At 42.3% G+C, this 19,743-nt stretch overlaps 3 protein-coding genes across 4 annotated transcripts in view; 1 reads left to right on the top strand and 2 right to left on the bottom strand.

Moving 5' to 3' along the window:
• Positions 1-30: 30 nt before the first annotated feature.
• ACBD7 (acyl-CoA binding domain containing 7) lies at positions 31-8,642 on the bottom strand. The gene is made up of 4 exons (XM_005480283.4): positions 8,330-8,642; positions 575-692; positions 411-473; positions 31-324 (listed from the first exon to the last, which is right to left on the bottom strand). Exons 1-4 carry the CDS (start codon positions 8,339-8,341, stop codon positions 251-253), a joined length of 267 nt encoding a protein of 88 aa, XP_005480340.1. The 5' UTR covers positions 8,342-8,642; the 3' UTR covers positions 31-250.
• A 1,308-nt stretch (positions 8,643-9,950) lies between these two features.
• On the top strand, positions 9,951-13,203 carry RPP38 (ribonuclease P/MRP subunit p38). The gene is made up of 2 exons (XM_005480284.3): positions 9,951-10,437; positions 12,162-13,203. Exons 1-2 carry the CDS (start codon positions 10,214-10,216, stop codon positions 13,039-13,041), a joined length of 1,104 nt encoding a protein of 367 aa, XP_005480341.3. The 5' UTR covers positions 9,951-10,213; the 3' UTR covers positions 13,042-13,203.
• The window catches only part of NMT2 (N-myristoyltransferase 2), a 37,184-nt gene continuing 28,467 nt past the window's right edge, over positions 11,027-19,743 (bottom strand). For both annotated transcript variants that reach the window (XM_005480285.4, XM_074535508.1), the window contains 2 exons: positions 17,765-17,902; positions 11,027-17,566 (listed from right to left, as the gene is read on the bottom strand). In XM_005480285.4, coding sequence (XP_005480342.1) covers positions 17,546-17,566; positions 17,765-17,902 — 159 coding nt within the window. In that variant the 3' untranslated portion in view covers positions 11,027-17,545. The remainder of the gene's footprint in view (positions 17,567-17,764; positions 17,903-19,743) is intronic.

Genomic DNA, 19,743 nt, shown 5'->3' with positions numbered 1-19,743 from the left:
AATATAATTTAATACCCACAAAATCCATAATTCTCACAGAAAGCTTCATTTATTCAGTTCAAATTTATTTAGATTCATATACAAGCTAGAAATAGGTTATATGTGTAAATACCCTTTACAGTTAAACAGCTTATGCTTAGAAGATATTAGTGTCAGACCTCACTGAGGAGTTAGTATTGCATTTTTCTCAACAGAGTTAGTTCATTAGCTACTAAAGAGTTAAGTATTAGTGGGAATTATTTTGAATATTCTAGATCCCATATTTTTCTACCATTGCTCTTGCTTTAGAGATATAGGCATTCATGGCATCCTCCTTTGATAAACCTGCAAAGGAAAGTAGGAGTCATTATCTTTCTCATTTGTCATCCTATAAACTTGACTACAGGATATAAATTTAATTGGTGTAACACCTTTTTTCAGGTTCCATGCCTCCCATTTGGCTTTGCCTTTCAAATCTAGCATTCCTGGACATTCTGTCAAAATAAATGCATAGCTTTGGTTATCATGCAGATTTATATCACATTAGACTGATTTTATCAAGACGTGATTAAATGTGAAGTATATATAGTAATACCAATATTAATATCTCCAACAGTAGCCTGTTTGTAGAATCCATATAGTTCCTTCAGTTCTTCATCAGTTGGTCTTGTTTTTAATTTTTTTACATCTTCTGCAGCACCATCAAAGTCAGCCTGATGAAAGAACAGAAAGGGTTCTCCTCTCAAGGGGTGTTTTAAAAACATGAGTTATAAGACACACAGTAATATCATTAGATATTCTCAATTACTCACTTGAGTTTAGAAATCAGACAAGGCTTCTTCCCATGAAAGAAGCTTCATAAATGTGTACATTTCTAGAAAGGGATATAGGGTTGTATGGTTGATAGGGGCAGCCTCCACAATTTATGTGATGTATATGTCTTTTACAGTCACAGTGCAGGTATGAAGCCATTCACTGAACTTTACACCCCACAGTAATCTCTGAGTTGTTTTGACCCTGCCTACACTGTGCTGGCTCAATTGGTGGAGCTCAAATCCCCTCTGAGTGCTACTGCCCAATTCACCCTCCATTCCCTCTGCTCTGCTGACAGGGAAGTAGGTGATCAACAGCTGGCACACAGGTTCCTCATGGAGATGAGCCAGGACCACCTTCCACAGTCATCTCTGAAACACAGCAGAGCACCAGAGTAAAGTGTAAATTTACTACTTTCATCACTGAATCACACACTCACATCAACCTGAGGCTGTAGCCATTCTTGCTATACAGCAGGACTCAGGCTAAGGTTTGGAGTTCTGTTTCATGCCCAGAACATTTCAGAGAGAGACAGATTTTGTATAGTGACTACAGACCCATCAGGTTACCACTCTACTCTAATGATGACTGATACAAGCACTTTAACATGCTATATGCTGGTTTCAACAATTATTTTAGCTTTTGAGTTGGATCTGCATTTACAGAAGCACAGTATATCCTGCACAAATACTTAAAATATACAAAACCAGGGTATTGGTTTTGCATGGCCTGGTTTTTGGTAGTTGGGGCTGGGGGGGGGGCTACAAGGGTGGCTTCCATGAGAAGCTGCCAGAAGCTTCCAACATGTCCAGCAGAGCCAATCCCTGGTGGCTCCAAAGATGGATGTGCTGCTGGGCAAGGCCAGGCCGATTGGAAATGGCGGCAACACCTCTGTGGTAACAGATTTAAGGAGGAAAATAAACAAGCAGTGGTTGCCCAGTTGTGACTACGGCCAGAGAAGAGCAGAACGAGAACGGGAGAGGAGCAGCCCTGCAGAGCCCGAGGGCAGCGCAGGAGGGGCAGGAGCCGCTCCAGGCGCCGGGGCCGAGATTCCCCTCAGGCCGGGGGGCAGGCCGGGGGCAGCAGCCGTGCCCTGCAGTCCGTGGAGGCCGTGGGGATGCAGGGATCCACCACAGCCCCTGCAGGAGCCCCAGGAGGAGCACGGGGATGCCTGGGAGGAGGCTGTGATCCTGTGGAGACCCTGGAGAGGGGCCCTGCTCCCCTGCTCCCAGGCTGGAGCAGCCTGTCCTTGGAGGGCTGCACCCCGTGGAGGAGTGACCCACAGTGCAGCAGCCTGGGAGGGCTGTTCCCATGGGGTGGACTCACACTGCAGCAGTCACAGGGAGCTGTTCCCATGGGATGGACTCACACTGCAGCAGTCACAGGGAACTGTTCCCATGAGATGGACTCACACTGCAGCAGTCACAGGGAGCTGTTCCCATGGGATGGACTCACACTGCAGTGGTCACAGGGAACTGTTCCCATGAGATGGACTCACACTGCAGCAGCCTGGGAGGGCTGTTCCCATGGGATGGACTCACACTGCAGCAGTCACAGGGAGCTGCTGTTCATGAGACGAGCTCACACTGGAGAGGTTCACAGAGAACTGTCTCCTGTGCCACCCCACGGTGCAGCAGGGGAACAACTCCTCCCCTTGAGCAGCAGGAGAAGCCATGGGTCATAAACTGACCACAACCCCCATCCCCTGTCCCCTTGCACTGCTGGGGTAGGGGGTAGAGCTGAGAAGGGAGGAAGGTGTTTCTAAGGGCTTATTTTACTTCTCATTATCCTGCTCTGATTTTGTTAGAAATAAATTCACTTTGTGTCTCTAAGTTGAGCCTCTTTTGCCTTGATGGTATTTGATGAGCGATCTCTCTCCTGGTCCTTATTTCAACCCATGAACTGTTTGTTAAAATTTTCTCTCCCCTATCCAGCTGCAGGAGAGTGAGTGAGTGGCTTTGGTGGATACTGGCATTTATCCAGCATCAACACACTACTTCAGTTTAAAAGTTTGTGTAAAAGTCAGCAATGATTTGAGCATGAGTACTGTGGCTCTGTTTACACATCACTGAGATCCTGGCATTACCTCAGAAGTCTGCACTGTGCTTCTTTATACCACCTTTCCCTTTAGTTACAGAAAAGATTTGATTTTTTTTTTTAAAGAAAACATAATGCATGTTTATCTCCTTAATTGATGCCTTTCTCCTTGGCAAGTGACTGTGCTGGGTGGGTCAGGTGATGGAAATAAGCAAATATGAATGAGAGCTAGGTTCACGACAGCATTCTGTATTTGAACAGAGAGAAAGTACAAGAGAAAGCACAAGAGAAAGGTTATTTCTTTTTTTAAATTTAAGAAGGAAAAATGAGTAGTAATTTAATTAGAGAATGATGTTCAAGCATCTTTCCCCACAGAAAGGCCCTTCCCTGGAATCATGACATTCACTGCTGTAAGGACACGCCAGCTGGTGGCTGCAGGAGGCAGGAGCAGCAGGCAAAACAGGGTAAGGACAGGTAGCTGGGTGCCCTGCAGCTTCCTGCACTGAAACTTGGCCACTCTACCACCAAGTGAGTCACCTTTGCCTCCTAAGATGGAATTCACTTTTTATTTTGGTCTGGAAATTTAGTTTGGCTAATGAGATTTGCCAGATACAAACTTCTGAGGAATTTCTGATTTTATGCAAATTTTGAATTGCTGTATGAAACCTGCAAAGGGAAGGCACAAGCCTTCTAAGAACAAAAGTGCTTGCCACAGGAGGATGTACATCTGTAACAGCAGTGTTGCAACAAGGAACAGCAGGCAGAGAGGTGCATTTAAAAGGAATGTTTTTAAAAAAATAATGATGTGTGATTTAAAAGGCATTCTAGCGCCCTGCAAAACAGCAATTAAATCTTGAATATTCTTTAAACTGCAGCTGTAATTTCACAGAACATTAGATGAAAAGGATTCATGATGGCAATACACATCTGAAGGTCTCTCAGTTCATAGCACCCTTGAAGTGAAATGAAAGGAAAAGACCAAAACCCTGCAGCAATGCAGATGCTTTTTAACAAATAATCCTTCAACTCAATGAGAACCTTAATGCTTGTATAAATGACAAGCAGAAGTGTCTGGGAGATTCCCACCAAGGCCTCCCTGATCCAAATGCCCAGAGAGGGAGGAGTACAGAGAAGAATTGGTGTGCTAAAATTGAAAATGACTGTTTTAAGTTTGAGAAGTGCTGCTGTTCTATTTTGAATACAGCAATTCTTCTGAGAATTAGGCAGATTCCAGTTGTCATTTGTCTTCTTAAAGATCTGACACTTGGTCATTCAATAAAGTATATGATTTGGCAGTTTCTGCACTAAATTCTAGATTAAATTAATTCCAAATTATATTTTTAAATCTAGAACTTTATATACTGAAACATGTAATTACTTATGTAGCTTGCTCCTGTTTTAATAAAAATAATTCTCAATGTTACTAAAATGCAACTATACCATAGAACCACAGAAAAACATGAAGCTTTAAGTCCAGCTTTTTGCGTCTGATTTCTTTTAAGAACACTGTAGATTTATTTTTTTTACCAACCAAGCATTTGGGAGTGCTGCAAAAAAATTACAGGATTTTTCTAGAATAAAAAATCAAAAGGCTCAGAATACGTTCATATGTTATGTATATATATTATTTGTAATTTAGATAAACCAAAATTGTATGCTCTAGACTACATATAAAAGCTGAATCAATAATGTTGAAATGGCCTTACAGTATCCCTTCTCAGGTTTTTTTTGTAATATTAATATTTGCTTTGATGAAAGTTTTGAAATTTTAATTTTTCTTCTTATGCTGTATTGTCTCTTGGTCTCCTCCTGCACAGCAACTGTACCTGGATTTGCTACAACAACCTGAAATGCTTCAACAAGTTCAGATGTTAAGATCATTTTTAATTTTTCACCAAAAATTGCTGAGGCCCATAGTAAGTAAGTAAATAACACAATTCTTCCTTTCAGCAGCAAACCCAGAATGATGAACCCATGTGTTTGGGGCCAGGAAGTCCCACCAGCACAGGCAGAGAATTTGGGGTTTGGGACAGAAGCACCTTGCCCTGTGTCTTAGGCACAGCATGGGTGCCTTCAGTGGGAGCAGCGGGGACAGACACACTGCCGCAAGCAGGAGTCTGAGCTCACAGTCCCTGTGAGACTACTCATGGGGCTTTTTTTGACAGTCAAGTGCCTTATCCTTCCATGAAAACAGGCCTGTTCCACTTTGTGCTCACCTCGAGGAAGAGGCAGGGACATGGGGGCTGCAGAGGAGCTGACGTGCTCTGAATTGGCAGCCCAGCCTGCCCTGAGTCACTCTGGCCGTGCCACGCTGCTGTGCCGTGCCCCAGGCATGCAGCACTGGCATGTGAGGGCGTTCCCTACTGAGGTGGCAAGGCAAGTGAAATGACACAGAAACTCCCATGCACTAACAAGTGTTCTTAGCAGAGGTACAGCATTTCTAATGGAGAAGCATTTAACGAGGGGAAACAAAATTAGCAACGCAAACTACCTTACCAAAGAATTAAAAATAGTGGTTCAAAGAAACTGAACTGTACATTCGATGGTCCTGAAAGCAAAACATTTAAAAAAATCTGTACCATACTATTGGTACAGATGTATAAAAGGGATGGACATTCACTTACAAAAATGTGATGACCTACTGCTCAAGGCATTTTTTATAGCTACAATTTTATTAAAATAAATATTTCATTATTAAGCCAAACATTAGAAATGTGACATTCTTGACTATAACTATGACTGACTCCTCCATTACAGACATCTCTTAATATTATCCACACAGGTGCAAACAATAGTAGGACTCTGTTAATTGTAAGATTTAAAATTTGTATCAATAGTAAACCATAACTAGGTTGCCACATTGTTAACATTAAATTAAATAAGTTACTACTTATGTAGTAACTTATGAGCTTATGTAGTAACATGTGAGCTTCTACCAGCACTGATGTACAAGGACCATTCAAATCTGTGGAAATCTTCCACAAGTCTGGAATTGTTTTCTGATCTAAACTTCTGTCCTGGTTTTGTCTGGGGTACAGTTAATTTTCTCCCTAGTACCAGCTACAGTGCAGTGTTTTGGACAGAGGATGAGAATAATGTTGGTAACACACTGATGTGTTGTTTGTTGCTGAGCAGTGCTTGCACTGAGCCAAGCACTTTTCAGTACCTCATGCTCTGAACATGAGGAGCTGCACAAGAATCTGGGGAAGGGGAGGGGAACACCTCGGGGACAGCTGCACAAACTGGCCACAGCGATATTCCACATCACAGAACATCCATACCCAGAGTAGAAACTAGGAGGAGTTGGTCAAAAGAGACTGATTGCTGCTCAGGGATGGGCTCAGCCTTGGTCAGTGGGTAGTGAGCAATTGTATTGTGCATCACGTGCTTCTCCTGGGTTTAACTGCACATGCACTCTCTCTCTTTTTCTCTCTCTCTCATTACTACTATCACAGTATTATATTTTACTTTTTAAAAAAATCATTAAACTATTCTTATCTCAGCCCATGAGTTTTTGCTTCCTCCCCCTTCTCCTTAGTGCCAATTCTCCTCCCCATCCCACCGTAGCTGCAGCAGGTGAGCAAGTGACTGCATGGTACTTATTTGCTGGGTAGTGTTAAACCATGACAAGTTCACAGTAAGAATGAACCAGAAGCCCTGTTCAATTGTACAAGACAAAAGATAAAAAGTTAAGGAAACCATTAAGTTAATAACCTTATTTTCCTATAATTTTATTCTATTTGCTTCTATAGGCAAGTATCACAAGATAGTTTAAAGATTTGCAAAGGCATATCTTACAGAGCAAGAAAGGTGCAGAAATGAAATCTAAATACTAAACCTTCTGTTCTTTATCCTCCTCTAGCCAATCATTCTGCACAGACTGTTGCTTAGGATTTGCCTGCTTACACAACATGCTTATTAGCAGCCTGTAAAAATATAATTTTCTGTTAATCATGTGCTGATAATATTCCCTTTAACTCCTCAAATAAAAAGAATAAAAATATATACAGTCATAAACATATACGTGTGCCTTAAAGATAAAAGCACAAATTATCAGACCATTATCAGACACTGTCTTTTTGTGAAGAAAAAAGCTTGAATGAATTCTTCATTTACTGCAGAATATTTTACCAGTTTGCAAAACTTAAAAGTATTTTACCGCCTCACTAAAGAGAACATTATTTTATTCATTTGTCCTCATTCCCATACAGCTAGATTCAGTAAATTTTATGGATATGGTTGGTAATTGTCAAGCAAACCAGTGTGGACAGACAAGCTCTATAATGTCTAATGCAGAATGCATATGGCATCTTAAAATTTCAACCACTGATTTTTATGTTTAAGTGTAACTCTATGCAGTTATGGAACAGCATATCATACTGCCTTCAGCTCTTTCTTATCATAATTTATGGCTCATTGCTAAAATCATCAGGCTAACAAATTCACTTGCTACATTGAGTTTAAGGCAGAATAAAACAAACTGTAATTTCAGGAATTATTAATGATGCAAAGGTAGTGTTATGTTGGGATTTGGCAATTTTGACCCATGTAAGAAAGAGATTTCTTCTTAGCTGTAACACAGCACAATGAAACCTCTGTGCTATTCAGCATAATTGCAGCTCAGAAGAAAATTGCTAAGCTGCTGGCAATGCACTCACTGCATCTAGGTCACAGCATTGTGCTGCTCACTCTTTGCAAAATGCACACTAACTAAGCTGAGGCAGACATAATGAGACAGGGATAGAAGAGCTTGCAAATCTTGAAAGTGAAAGGGATAATAGGAAAGCCTAAAGAAGAAAATCAGCTTAATCTATCAGGACATGGCCAGAACAAGGGAAGTATTCATAGTTTTCCACAAAGGTAGGAGGCTAAAAGCCAGCAATGAAGATAATTTCCTCAACAGCTATTTAAAGCTACAATCAGAGAGTACATAAAAAGAAGCACTCTGTCTAGCTAGAAGGTAAGTAGAAGCTCTCCTACCAAAACACAAACCTATCAAATTGTAGCAGTCCAAAGATGCATACACCCCAAAAAATCGGCACAACTTATTTAAAAATTATTTACACTTCCCAAATGCACATATAGCACTGTCTCAGCGTTAGAAGTTTCCCTCCTCCTTTAACACTTCCAAGCAACCAGTTAGATCCTAAAAACATAAGTATGTACCTGCCTTTCCATGTCTAACTCAGTCCTAGAAAACCCAGATGCACGCCTGGAGAAACATAACTCATGTATACTCTGAACCCATGAAAAAAAATCCAAAATATTACATGACCCATGAAACAGTTCACATTAACCAGCTTGCTTCTCATCCTCCACTTGTGAAAAGTAATGCACTATTTAACCTCCAAGGGTTCAGGCAGATTTCCCTTGCCACAAGGTTTGATTCTGCAGTAAAAATCTTTACGCGGAAGAAGCACCACAGTCCGCAGCACGGCATCCCACAGACGCACAGCACATCCTTCTCCTCGCCTGTCCCCCCAGATGCAGAATTGCGTACCTGGAGAGTCATGATGCTGCGGGGATGCGCAGGGAACGGCCTCGCTCCTTCTCCTTCTGGCGGGACGCGGCGCGTGTGCCAGCGGGCTGCGGCGGCGCTGGGCCCGTGCCCGCGAGCTCAGCCCGGCAGCGCTCGGGGACTCGCTGCTGCCGCCGCGCCCTCGGCTCGGGGGCGGGGGGCACGGAGCGCGGAGCCCCCGCGGGTTCCGCTGAAAGCCTCAGCTCCAGCCGCACCACTGCGGATTAGGCTGCCAGGCGGAGGGCAGAAAGATTCCCAAGCCGTTTGTTTGACAAAGGAATTTCTTGATTTGAACTGCAATCAGTCCAGTTATTGGACACGTCCCTTCTGCCTCATTCCCTGCCCATGTCCATGTCCAGCCAACCTGGGACTTCGCACCCTTCAGATGCAGCTCTAAAAACACGAGGGTCATCTCAAGGACGCCTCACACAAGTGGCTACACACACAAAATACACTGTGAAAGCTGATTTTCAATGTGGTCTACTAAGTATAGAATAAAAATATTAAATCAATTGATAAACTACCCCACAAGTGTAACCACTGAAGAAAAAAACATCCATCTCTCTTGTATCAACGAATTATTTATATTCATGCCTCTATACAATTATGTATGTGAAAAATGCGTTTTCTATGATTGGCTTTTGGCAAATGTTAAAGTGAATACTATATGTGTTGTGTTAGAATGTAATGCTGTATTAATTCTCTTAATGTGTTAAATATAGTTTTAGGTTATAAAAAAAGTTAAAATAGAAACAATGCTATGTAGAATACTTTTTTTAAAGAAAACACTTGCAGTGAGATAGCAGCCGCAGGACACCTAAATCTTTCAGAGAAAACGAATTTATTGCCTTCTTATCAGAAGAAAAGAACTTCTTCCCGCCTCGAAGGCGCTGTCAGGATTCAGAGGAAGAAGTTGACGATGACCACACAGAATCCTGTGTTTGAATGGAATTTATGCATCATGCATGAAGTGTATGAATATGCAACAAACTATTGTTTTTAAGAGTTAATCCTTGGTTAACGTGCGTCCTTTTTCAGGCTCGTGCTGCCCAGAAAAAGGTACCTGGACGTCCGTAACTCTTTGGTTCTATTGTCTCATATTGTCCTAATTCAAACTGTCCAAATTATTATTACTCTAATTGTATTACTATTTTATAACTATTTTATTACTATTAAACTTTTAAAAAAACAAGTGATTGGCGTTTTTCACATGTACATAATTTCCTAAGCATAGTTTGATCTATGGTAGGTACTTCTGCATTTTTTAACCCACTAACTTCCATAAAACCATGCCAAAAAAGTAATTTGAGGGGAAACAAGTCCAGGTTAAATTAAATCAGGAATTAACAAGGAAACAATCCAAGTAAATGTAAGTAAATAGGAGATTAAAATAAAAACTTGAAACATTTCTGTAGTACCGGTGCCCTAGCAAAGAAGCTCTGCTCTTTCAGGGCCAAAGAGCTGTGCTTAACCATGCTGTGCACTGCGGTGAATGTGGAAAATGAACGCGTTTGTGAAGATCTGTTAAAGGCTGAGGGCAGATTGCGGGTAACACTGAATGGAACCAGTCCTCACCTGTCACCTTGGTCACAGCACACAATGTCCGTGCACGGCACGGCGCGCACTGCACTGCAGCGATGGACTGTCCTGTGGCTGTGAAGCCTCTATGAAGCACCTGGCGACCCGGCCCTGACTGGATTAGCTGACATGGGACTAAGCAGGTCTGCCACCGCCTATACGCCGGTTTTCGGGAGCGCTCGAGCCCTGGGAGCGCCGGTACCGAGCCTACGGTGAGACCCGCCAAGGGCAGGCCCTGGGCACCAGCGCATTACGGCTGCCGTGCACTAACGCTACAGCCGCTTGGGCATGCGGCCTTGGGCGCAGCGCGGGCACCGCCCGCCCGCCGAGAGCCGCCACAGCGGGAGCCGCCACGGCTCCTCCTGCTCGGCCCGCTCCGGACACCGCCCCGCCGCGGAGAGACTCTCCAGCCGCGGCCGGGGGCGGAGCGGGACCAGGGCGGAGCGGGACCGGGGGCGGAGCGGGACGAGGCCGCGTCCCGCGGCATGTTCCTGGAGCGCGGGAAGGCCGAGGTAAGGGCGGCTTTGTGCCGGCGGGCGCGCGGCAGCTGCGGTCTGGGCCCCGTGGTCGGGTAGCCGGAGGCCGCTCCGCTCCCCGGGCCGGCCCGCAGTGCTTGGCGGCTGAGGAGCGGCGGCCCGGGGAGAGGGTGCTGCGGTCCGGGAAGAGGGTGCTGCGGTCTCGGCGGAGCCCCCGCCGCACAGGGGGCCGGCGTTGTGCGGGGCCGTGCTTAGCCCGCGTTTCGCTGTTGCCGGGAGCTGGAGGCGCCCCGGAGCGCCCTGCGGCGGAAGCGCTGCCGAGGTTCCTGGCGGAGCGGGCGGCGTCTCTGCGATCTCTCTTCCGCCGGAAGCGAGGGGGTCGCGACCGCGGTGCGAGGTGGAGTCGTCGTGTTCGTTTGTTCACTCGTTGCTGTTTCCTTACTCCTGCACGCTTGTTTTCCTCAGGAGCGCTCATTTTGAAAAGAAAAATGTCGTCTTTGAACTGTGAACATGTTCCATGGTTTTCTTCTTTTGTGTCTCTTGCTGATTTTGCTTGTCAAAGGTCATCAGAGCATCCCTAATTGAAAGCTTTTAAAAGCGATAACCTAGAGCTCATTTAAAAAAAAAAAAAACAAATACAAGCTTCCATTCTCAGTCACATGTAAGAATTCTTGTGGACATTTCGAGTTTTCAGTTGTGTTCACTTTTTGGTTGTTGCTACTGTGATGGTAAGCAAAAGAGATAACTGCATGAATTGATAGCTCCATGAAGGACTAATAGGTTAAGTCGGCACATCTTTATCCTTACATCCCAGATGCAACCATTCTGGGTGCTTGGGAGCTTAGGGGAATGCCAGCCCTGTCCTCCCCAGCTGGTTTCTCCAGTTTCCACTGTTGGAAGCAGATAACTGGATTGGATGGACCATCACTGAGGTGGCCCAGGGCATTTCATAGATTATTCTGAGAGTACTCAGGAGTGCTCTGGTGGTTTTTTTGTATTTTGAAATTGGGGGCTTTGCAATTTAGCAGGGACTGCCATCAGGCTTGACCTCATGTCTTCACTGCTACTCTGGAGTAGATCAATCAGAGCAAGAACAATTTCACTTTCTCCCCTCCTGTTCAGTTTTTCTCACCCCTGAAGGCATTGTCCAGGTGACATAAAAGACACTTGAACTTTTGGAGGCATGTAGGGGATTGCCTTCCTTCTCTGAAAGCATAAATTGTTAAAAAGTCTGCAAGTTTTTATCATACCTCCCAAATACAGGGAAACACAAAGGCATGGACTGAAGATTAAAAAATCAGATTTATAAAATTCCTAAATAATTCAGGAACTTGTTTCATGTTGTGATTTTTTGTCTTTTTTTCCCTCTCCCATGTCATGGGGTGGGGGGGCAATGCAGCTGCGCAACATTGAAAATGGAGTGGTCCTTCAACCTGTGATTCTGGGGATAGTCTGTTGCTTGGTTGGACTTGTGGTTTTTTTTACATCTGTAATACCTCCAGCTGCTTTTGTTAAGCTTTAGAAGGGTCTGTTGTCACTGCTGTTGCCATACTGTCGGGTCCAGCTTTTTTTATTTATTAAAAAAACCCAACTCCACACCTGCCTTGTGGAAGATGTGTGAAGGATTGGTGCCATGAGGTTGATGATGCCAGTATCACTGACATGCAGTGTTTCTCTTCTGCATTCCCAGAAGTTTCTGGTAACAATGTCCACAGCAGACAGTACAGTATTTGAAGTAATATCTTGCTCTTTCTTCCTAGGGTGACAAAACATAGAATCAGCCACCTCAGGATGTCTGTAATTCAGCCAGGCACGGCAACACTTCGGAAAGCAAAGAAAACCACTGTAAAAACCTGTCTAGATAACCCCTTTGTTTTCCAATGGAAAACCATCGATGGAGAAGATATGCATTTTATACTGGAGACCTTAGAAGAAAGGATTAAACATATTGGACTTAAAAAGATTGAGAGTCCAAGAAAGAAAAAACGTTCCTTCACAAAAAAACAAACGGAAAGAAAGTGTGATGCCGGCACCAATGATTTCCCTAAAGAGGAAGCAGAAAGCCACCCACAAAAACCAGGATGGACTGACATAAGTATCAGAAGACAGCTTGCTATTGGAGTTAATGAAGTTACAAAAGCATTGGAAAAAAACGAGCTTCTCCTCTTGCTGGTGTGCAAGTCTGCCAAGCCCGCGATGCTGACGTCGCACCTGGTGGAGCTGAGCGCCAGCCGCGCCACGCCGGCAGGGCAGGTGCCACGCCTCAGCGAGACCCTCGCGCCCCTGCTCGGCCTGACCTCCATCCTGGCACTCGGCTTCAGAAAGCACTCGGACACCTTCACTGAGGCTATAGCAGCCATAATCCCAAAGATACCGGCCTTGGAAGTGCCGTGGTTTCAGTACAGAACTGAAGAATCCATGGCTTATGCAGACACAGATTCCTCAGGAAGCCTGGAACCCGAAGAGCTTGCAGAGGTGCTGGAGGATAAGCTCACAAGTCAGAAGCGGAAGCATACGGAAAGCAGTCAGCCTGATCTTTCACATGTAATTTTGCAGCCTTTGAAAATCAAGAAACTTGTCCCAAATCCCAATAAGATAAAGAAACCACCTCGCAAAAAGAAAAAGGCTTTTTCAGCATAACTGAGTTTGGTTCTTTGTATGAAACAGATTTTTAAATGCAGGATGGAGTACAGTTCTAACAGTTCTTTTAGGCTTTACAGTGTAAAGGTCTTGAATACAGGGTGAACTTCATGTTGCATTTGGCTGAGGTACTTTCTGCTTTAATAAAAAATATTGTTCAGACTTGGGTGTTAGTCTTTACTGGGGGTAAGTATTTTCATTTGCAGCTGGAGATCAGAGTTAAAGCCGGTAATGAACATGCCAAAGTAATTTTAAGACATAATTTATACTTCTTTGGAATGAATACAAAGCATTAAATGAACTTCGTCTTTTTACACAGATGAACATGCTTTAAGCAAAAGAGATTTAAGTATAATTACTCAAACAAATAAATACCAAAAGTGAAAGTTTATTTAAACAAAAGTCCATGCCAGTATAAGTCTTTTAAAGCTGAGTTCAAGTAAATAGCACAGGCAGACTTCCCTTTTGAACTCTTATTATAGTTTGTTTTGCTGAACAACTTGTTTTTGGTCACAAATGTATGCAGACTTGGGTTCCACCTGATTCCTGGTGCATGGTATGCTGAAGGAAAAGCTATTTCCAAATACAAATCCAAATTACTACTGCTGCGGTATTAAAAAAAATACTTCCATATGCAAACTATTAACACATATCCTCTGAGAAAATGTAAACCTAAACTCCATTAGATCTCTAAATGAAATCTAACATTATTTCCCAGGAAATTGACATAAGCCATATACTGTTTTATGTAATGTAGATGAGAACTGTAACTGCTACAAGACTGTAAATGTAATTTCTGAGTTTCCTTTAATTTTACAGGGGACTATGAACAATTTTCTAATGAGGGCGTTGGGTGGTAGGAAGGACGGGAAATAGCACTGCAATTCAGGCAATCAACAGCCTAGGAATTTAGTTGTAGAAGAAAACATAAAAATAAAATTTTGTTGTTCCTTAAAAGGTAAAATTTACATTATTTTTCAGAGATTTGTTAATCCAAACTTCCACTGCCATCCAATAGCTCATCTGTATTTTGAATTTATTTAGAGATTGCTTTAGTTCATGATACCAACTATGAAAGCAGGCACTAGCAATGAGCAGTGATTGTGTAGTCATGATGCTCCTTGAAGTTTAAACACAGCATTTAAATGCTACAATTTTTTCCATGTCTGAGGGTTCAAGAAGAGGTGAGATTTCTGTGCCTTGCTTCACAGTCCTTGATACAAGTCCTTTTTTCTGGATTTCTGAGTGCATAAAACTTGAAGGCATGCTAGCACTAGTGTGTTTCATTCCCAGGCTGGCTAACCATAGCGTAAGAGTTGTAGCATTTTAACAGAGCATAAGGATTAGCTTTGGTAAAGAACATAAGCACAGGAATCATCTTTCAAGCACTTCACTGCCTGCCCAGGTCGATCTCTGTCTTCAGGGATTTGGCTTCCCTCTGCAGATAGGAAGTTACTTTGGGAAAGAAATAACAGATGTTTAAAAAGCCAGGTGCAAAAGGTGGTAGAGCAAGCTTTACATTTGCCAAGCCTTTGCAAACACCTATTAGGTTCTGGGGAGTCTTACCTTCATAGCAGGACTAATGCACACAGGTTCACCCTGGAAACAAGAGAAGGGTCTCTCCTACTGAGCTCCTGACAGTGGCCCCACACAGATCACACAGATATTCACCTTTTGTTTAGTACCTGCCTAGGAAGTCAAAGTGAGTTGCCACAATTTTCACCTCTGGAGTCTTATTATGTGGGTGCAGGCTGGGACACCTTCAAGATTCAAGTCCTCTTGATGCTGTGATACTTCAGCTAAACACTACAAGTGAAGAGCACTCAGCAGGACAGAAGAGGCCATGCTTAACACACACATGTCCATGAAGAGAACTCTTCAAGAGCTGCCCAAACACTCAGGCTTAGATGCCTGTTTCCCTCATGCTCTGGCTGATAAATTTTCTCTCTCAGCTACAGTGCTGAACAGCTTCTACAGGAGCATGTCTCTGCCCTCCAGCCCCCTAGTGAACATGCAGAGGGAGCCAGACAGAAGATCATCCCCTGAATTCAGAAGAAAATGGCACTATTTTACTAGAAGAGAGCACAAGACTGGCCATGCTCCTTCCTTCATGTGCCCTAATCTGAAGATTCAGGCAGAAGCCAGGCTGCAGGAAACCCATGTTCATGTATGTCTTCTACCTGGACATACTTGGTGCTATCATGGCCTCAGTTATACAAAGGACAATACTTGGGAGGATCTGCCCTCTGATTTCAGAGGAGAAAAGAAATCATCTGCCTAACATTTCTTCCACCACAATTTTTTGAGGGGAAGAAAGGCAGAGAACCTAACATATCCTTCACCTGGGCTGTGATCACCTGGGCTGTCTCAGCAAGGAAGTATCTTTGCTATGAGGACAGAGCTATGCCCTGCTGTCCCAGCTCACCTCAGGCAGCCCTGAGTGAGGACTGCTGAGGCTCTGCCTTTTAGAGCTGAAGAGGAACACACTGAGCTCCTTGGTGACCCTCATCCCAGAGTGATCCAGGAAAATGTGTGCCAAGGAGGCGCCACCTTGTCTTCTAGGAGATAAAAACTTAAATCTTTGATGGAGTCAAGATTAAATCTTTCTTGTAACTTCAGGTATCGCTACCATCAATGACATTTTCAGGCACTTAATTCTGCTCAGGCCTCACACAGAGTCCAAGCTGTCTCTGCACCACCTGCTTTGACTGCTACTAGGAGGGAGGTATTGAGAGTGGCCAGAGATGTAAAGCCCAATAGCACTGTGAGATTTCCTGTGAAGTCCTTTTAAATTCATGAGGTCCTGAGCTGGTGCACAGCCAGGGGTCAAACAAACCACGTTCAGTCCCTTCCTTTGTTTGAAGGAGGTCGAATGCTTTAATCAGCTATAATGCATAAGGGAAAGTATTTATCACTGTTTCTAGGGCAGAATCCTCTCACCACAATTCAACAAGAAAAAGAAACCAAACCACAAACCATTCACACAGTGGAAAAGGAGCGGGAAGAAAGAAAAACCCCACTGCTACAAGGTAGTGGGTAGGGCTAACAGTTATGAAGAACAGACAAATTTATCTTCATGTACAGAATTAAACTTTCAGCAAAATCTGCTGTCAGAATTACAGGCATGTTTAAAAGGAAAGTCAGACATTTGCATTTCATGAGATATTCAAGTCACATTCAAAAGATGCTCACAGCACAGAGGCTTCACTATACCACAATTTGGCACTTTCAGCTAGAACAGTTTCTTAACACAGATTTTCTCAGTGCTCAGGCTTCTGCAGCATCCATGAGCTGAAAGAACTGCTATCCTCTCTAGCTATGACGCTATGCTGGAATGCATATAAAGTGCTTCAGAAGCCACTCCCATTGCCGAGCATTCATGAGGGAATTAAAACAGCTCCACCCAACAACAAAGATCAGCCCTTCTACATTTCAGGAAGTGCAGCACAAAGACTTCCAAGGACTGAGGGCAGAGCATTTCTCTTCTGCTTACCAGCCACATATATAGCAAAACTTCTTGTTCCAAAGTCAGGATAAAAACACTACCAGGAACAATTTATGAATACATATTTACACAAGGTACTTTTCATTAGAATTACAGACTTCATAGGAAATCAGAGTAGACAAAGGAATATGTGCAATTTCGCAGAAGCGTTGAAAACATTCAAACTATAAATATCCTGATAGCACTACTAAAATTCTTAGTTTTACACACAGGCTGATGTTATTCTACTGAGGAAAAACTAAGGTATTGTGCCACAACTGTAAATTAAGTACAGTAATGTATTATCATTCTGGCAACATAGATAACACCTGCACTGAACAGTGCGATACTGTTAAATCAATCCACTGATCTATTGAAGATCAAAGTACAAATTTGTATTTTTTATTGATTTGGCAGCGTTGCTTATGGAGAAACAAATGCACTAGTTAAACCAGTACACTGTCATACTGCTCCAGTTACAAAAACATCCAGGACTTTCATAGAGCTACAAAGGTATCATACTTCATGATTTTCCCCCAAATGATGATATCCATGTTAAGTAAATAAGCAAAGATACTCCAGTTTGTATCCTTCATTCTGTTACACTGACATACATACATCACCACTTAATAAATAGAAATGCAGCAGTTCATCCACATAATAGCAAATATTTTTGTACCCTAATCCACCACTGAAGTTCAGTTTATACAAAACAGTCTTTTCTACAGAGTGGAAAAAAATACCTTCTTCTCATCCAGGTGCAAGCTAAGCTTTGAAACTTAAATGAATGTGCTTTTTATTCTTTTCATGGACAATAGAAGAGTTTCATGAACCGTCTCATCTATCTGAAAATGCATAAATTTGGTCACATGTGGATGTCTTCATTGATCAGATTTAATGGACTATTTCAGTATCACTGACGTTGTGCTTTTACTCCTCTTGAACAAGACCATTTCAAGAGTTATGGAGATCAAATTAACTCAAAGGATGACCTCAAGAGTTCTAGAAACATAAGCGTTCTCATTGTAATACAAGACCAACCTAAAGGAAGAAGAAAAATACGGTATTTTAGTTCAAGTATGGCAGTAAACCTAAACATCAGCAGTCTTCTGCATCTCAATTATGGATCACAAACAGGGCCAATTACAGTATTTTTAAAACTTCTGCCCATTGTTGGCCAGTGTAAATTAATGTACCATTACATCTAATGGAATTCAGGAACTCATTTTGCTCCCTTACCTTTTCAGATTCCATGCCTGGACATCTCCAGTTGTACAAGTAATACTGCAAATTTCCATCTCCAATTCCAAACTTGAGCTTTTCCAGGAATGTTTTGTTTTCCATTAAGTCTAGTGCATTGAACACATCAAATCCTTTCTGGCAACAGCAAAACATTTTTAAAATTTTACTTTTGAAATTTTCAAATGACACACAAATGATACTTTACAGAGTGGCATACGGTATCCAAGAGACTTAGGCTAATTAAAAGGAAAAAAATACAATGGAATAAATCTTGCCTTTTAATTAGGTACACACAAGATGACATTTTCTCAATAAAAACTAAAGTATAATGCACAACTGTGCTTGAAGATTAGCTCCAAAAGGGTATAAATTTTAAAGCCATTTTCAGGGCCTAATGTCTAAAGAGTCCCTGAAGCATTTTCCATTATTTTACCCTTAGAGACATGCATTTTTTACAGTCACATACAGTGTTTTGACACATATGGCCTATTCCAGTTGCAGCTGCATAAATACAGTTACTGTGTTTTTCAGCAATTGATCATTCTGTTAATGATAAACATACCTTTCTGATTTAGTCCTTTTCTGAAATGCCATTCTCTTTAGAACTCAAATCTTTCATGTGATTCTCCCTCCCTTACTTGTGCACCCTCTACCAACTCCTCTTTTCATAAACCTCCCAAATTCACCACAAAAAGACATTTTTTGTCTCAGAAGAGGCATGCAGCCAAATCAGTCTCAAGAGTTTTTCTTCCATCAACACATACTCAAATCCTTTCTCCTCACTGGGAACTCTTGGCAAGCAACCTAAAGCCCAGGACTGGTAAGCCATTGCAGCAATAATCACCACATATACAGAGCTGAATTTGCTCAGGGGTGTGGATATAAAGTCCATTTATTTGCAATTTACTACAAGGGACTCTGACCCAAGCTCCTGGAGTCTTAACAGCACAAAGGTACAGCACCAGCAGGACATGACACACTTTTAAGACAAAAGGTACAAAATAAAAATGCTCAATTACTTAAGCACAATAAGATGAGTCATTCTTTACTCAGTAAAAAAAAAAAAAAAGAGATTTTTTTTTCTTTTAAATGAGCATCCCATATTAGGAAAAAAGAGGGTTTGAAGAAAAAGAGTACTTAAGTTCTTCCTCAGGACTATTTAAAAGAAAGTTACAAAGCACAGACAGTGAGTTTAGTAAAGCCTCCTGCTACTTTACACAAAGATCATTGTGTGCAGATGACACCATGCTAAGTTAAATGTGCTGTGAAAAACAGAAATAAGACAAATGAGGTGACAGTATTTGACATTTGGCATTGAAAGTAAATTTTGAAATATTCCAAGTAAGTAAGTAACAGTAACAGCAAGAAGGCTGCCTGTCTCAGAAGGCAGGAAGGGACATGGGCGAGAATAGAGACACACTCTAGATAGAAGCACATTAAGGTCTGCAATTAAACACTCAAACAAAACTCTACAGATGCAGTTTTAATTCAGTATCTAAATATCAGCAGATTAGTTTCAGGTTAGGATCTTCTGAGAGGGATGAAAAGGTTTCTATTTCAAGGTACTTTCTCCACAGCTGACAGATCACTTAACCTGACTCAGAAGAGAATTTCTTCCCTATGTTCTAAATCTAGAAACTCTGTGTCAGTTTCCACAATAAAATATGCAGGGTTTCACAGGGGTTATCCTAAAGCAAAATCTCACTCTCTCTCCATGCAGAATGTGTAGAACCTAAGTTAATAACTCCAAATTTTGGGTTTTACTTTGAAGGTCAGGTGTTTTGTCAGGTCAGTTGGGTAACTGCAAAACTAATTTTAAAAAAAATTTATATAGTGTGATATGAAGATAAAAATAAACATTAGCTGGCATGCAAACCCTTAAAGCAATTTGCTGAACTGAATTTTTATCTCCAAAACCCATTCTTTGGAGTTAAAGTACAGAAAGGAGACTGTGGTGGAGACTGTCCCTAGACATG

This window comes from Zonotrichia albicollis, chromosome 1 (genome assembly GCF_047830755.1).
Source record: "Zonotrichia albicollis isolate bZonAlb1 chromosome 1, bZonAlb1.hap1, whole genome shotgun sequence".
NCBI lineage: Eukaryota > Metazoa > Chordata > Aves > Passeriformes > Passerellidae > Zonotrichia > Zonotrichia albicollis.
The sequence above is the reverse complement of the archived record's forward strand: the minus strand, read 5'-3'. Positions and strand labels throughout refer to the sequence as shown.

Coding starts and splice junctions, on each gene's coding strand:
- ACBD7 (XM_005480283.4), bottom strand. Junction 474..574: donor TGTTGGAGATATTAATATTG/GTATTACTATAT, acceptor TTATTTTGACAG/AATGTCCAGGAATGCTAGAT. Junction 325..410: donor GGCATGGAACCTGAAAAAAG/GTGTTACACCAA, acceptor TTTCCTTTGCAG/GTTTATCAAAGGAGGATGCC.
- RPP38 (XM_005480284.3), top strand. CDS start 10,214: ATGCGGCCTTGGGCGCAGCGCGGGCACCGCCCGCCCGCCGAGAGCCGC. Junction 10,438..12,161: donor TGGAGCGCGGGAAGGCCGAG/GTAAGGGCGGCT, acceptor CTTTCTTCCTAG/GGTGACAAAACATAGAATCA.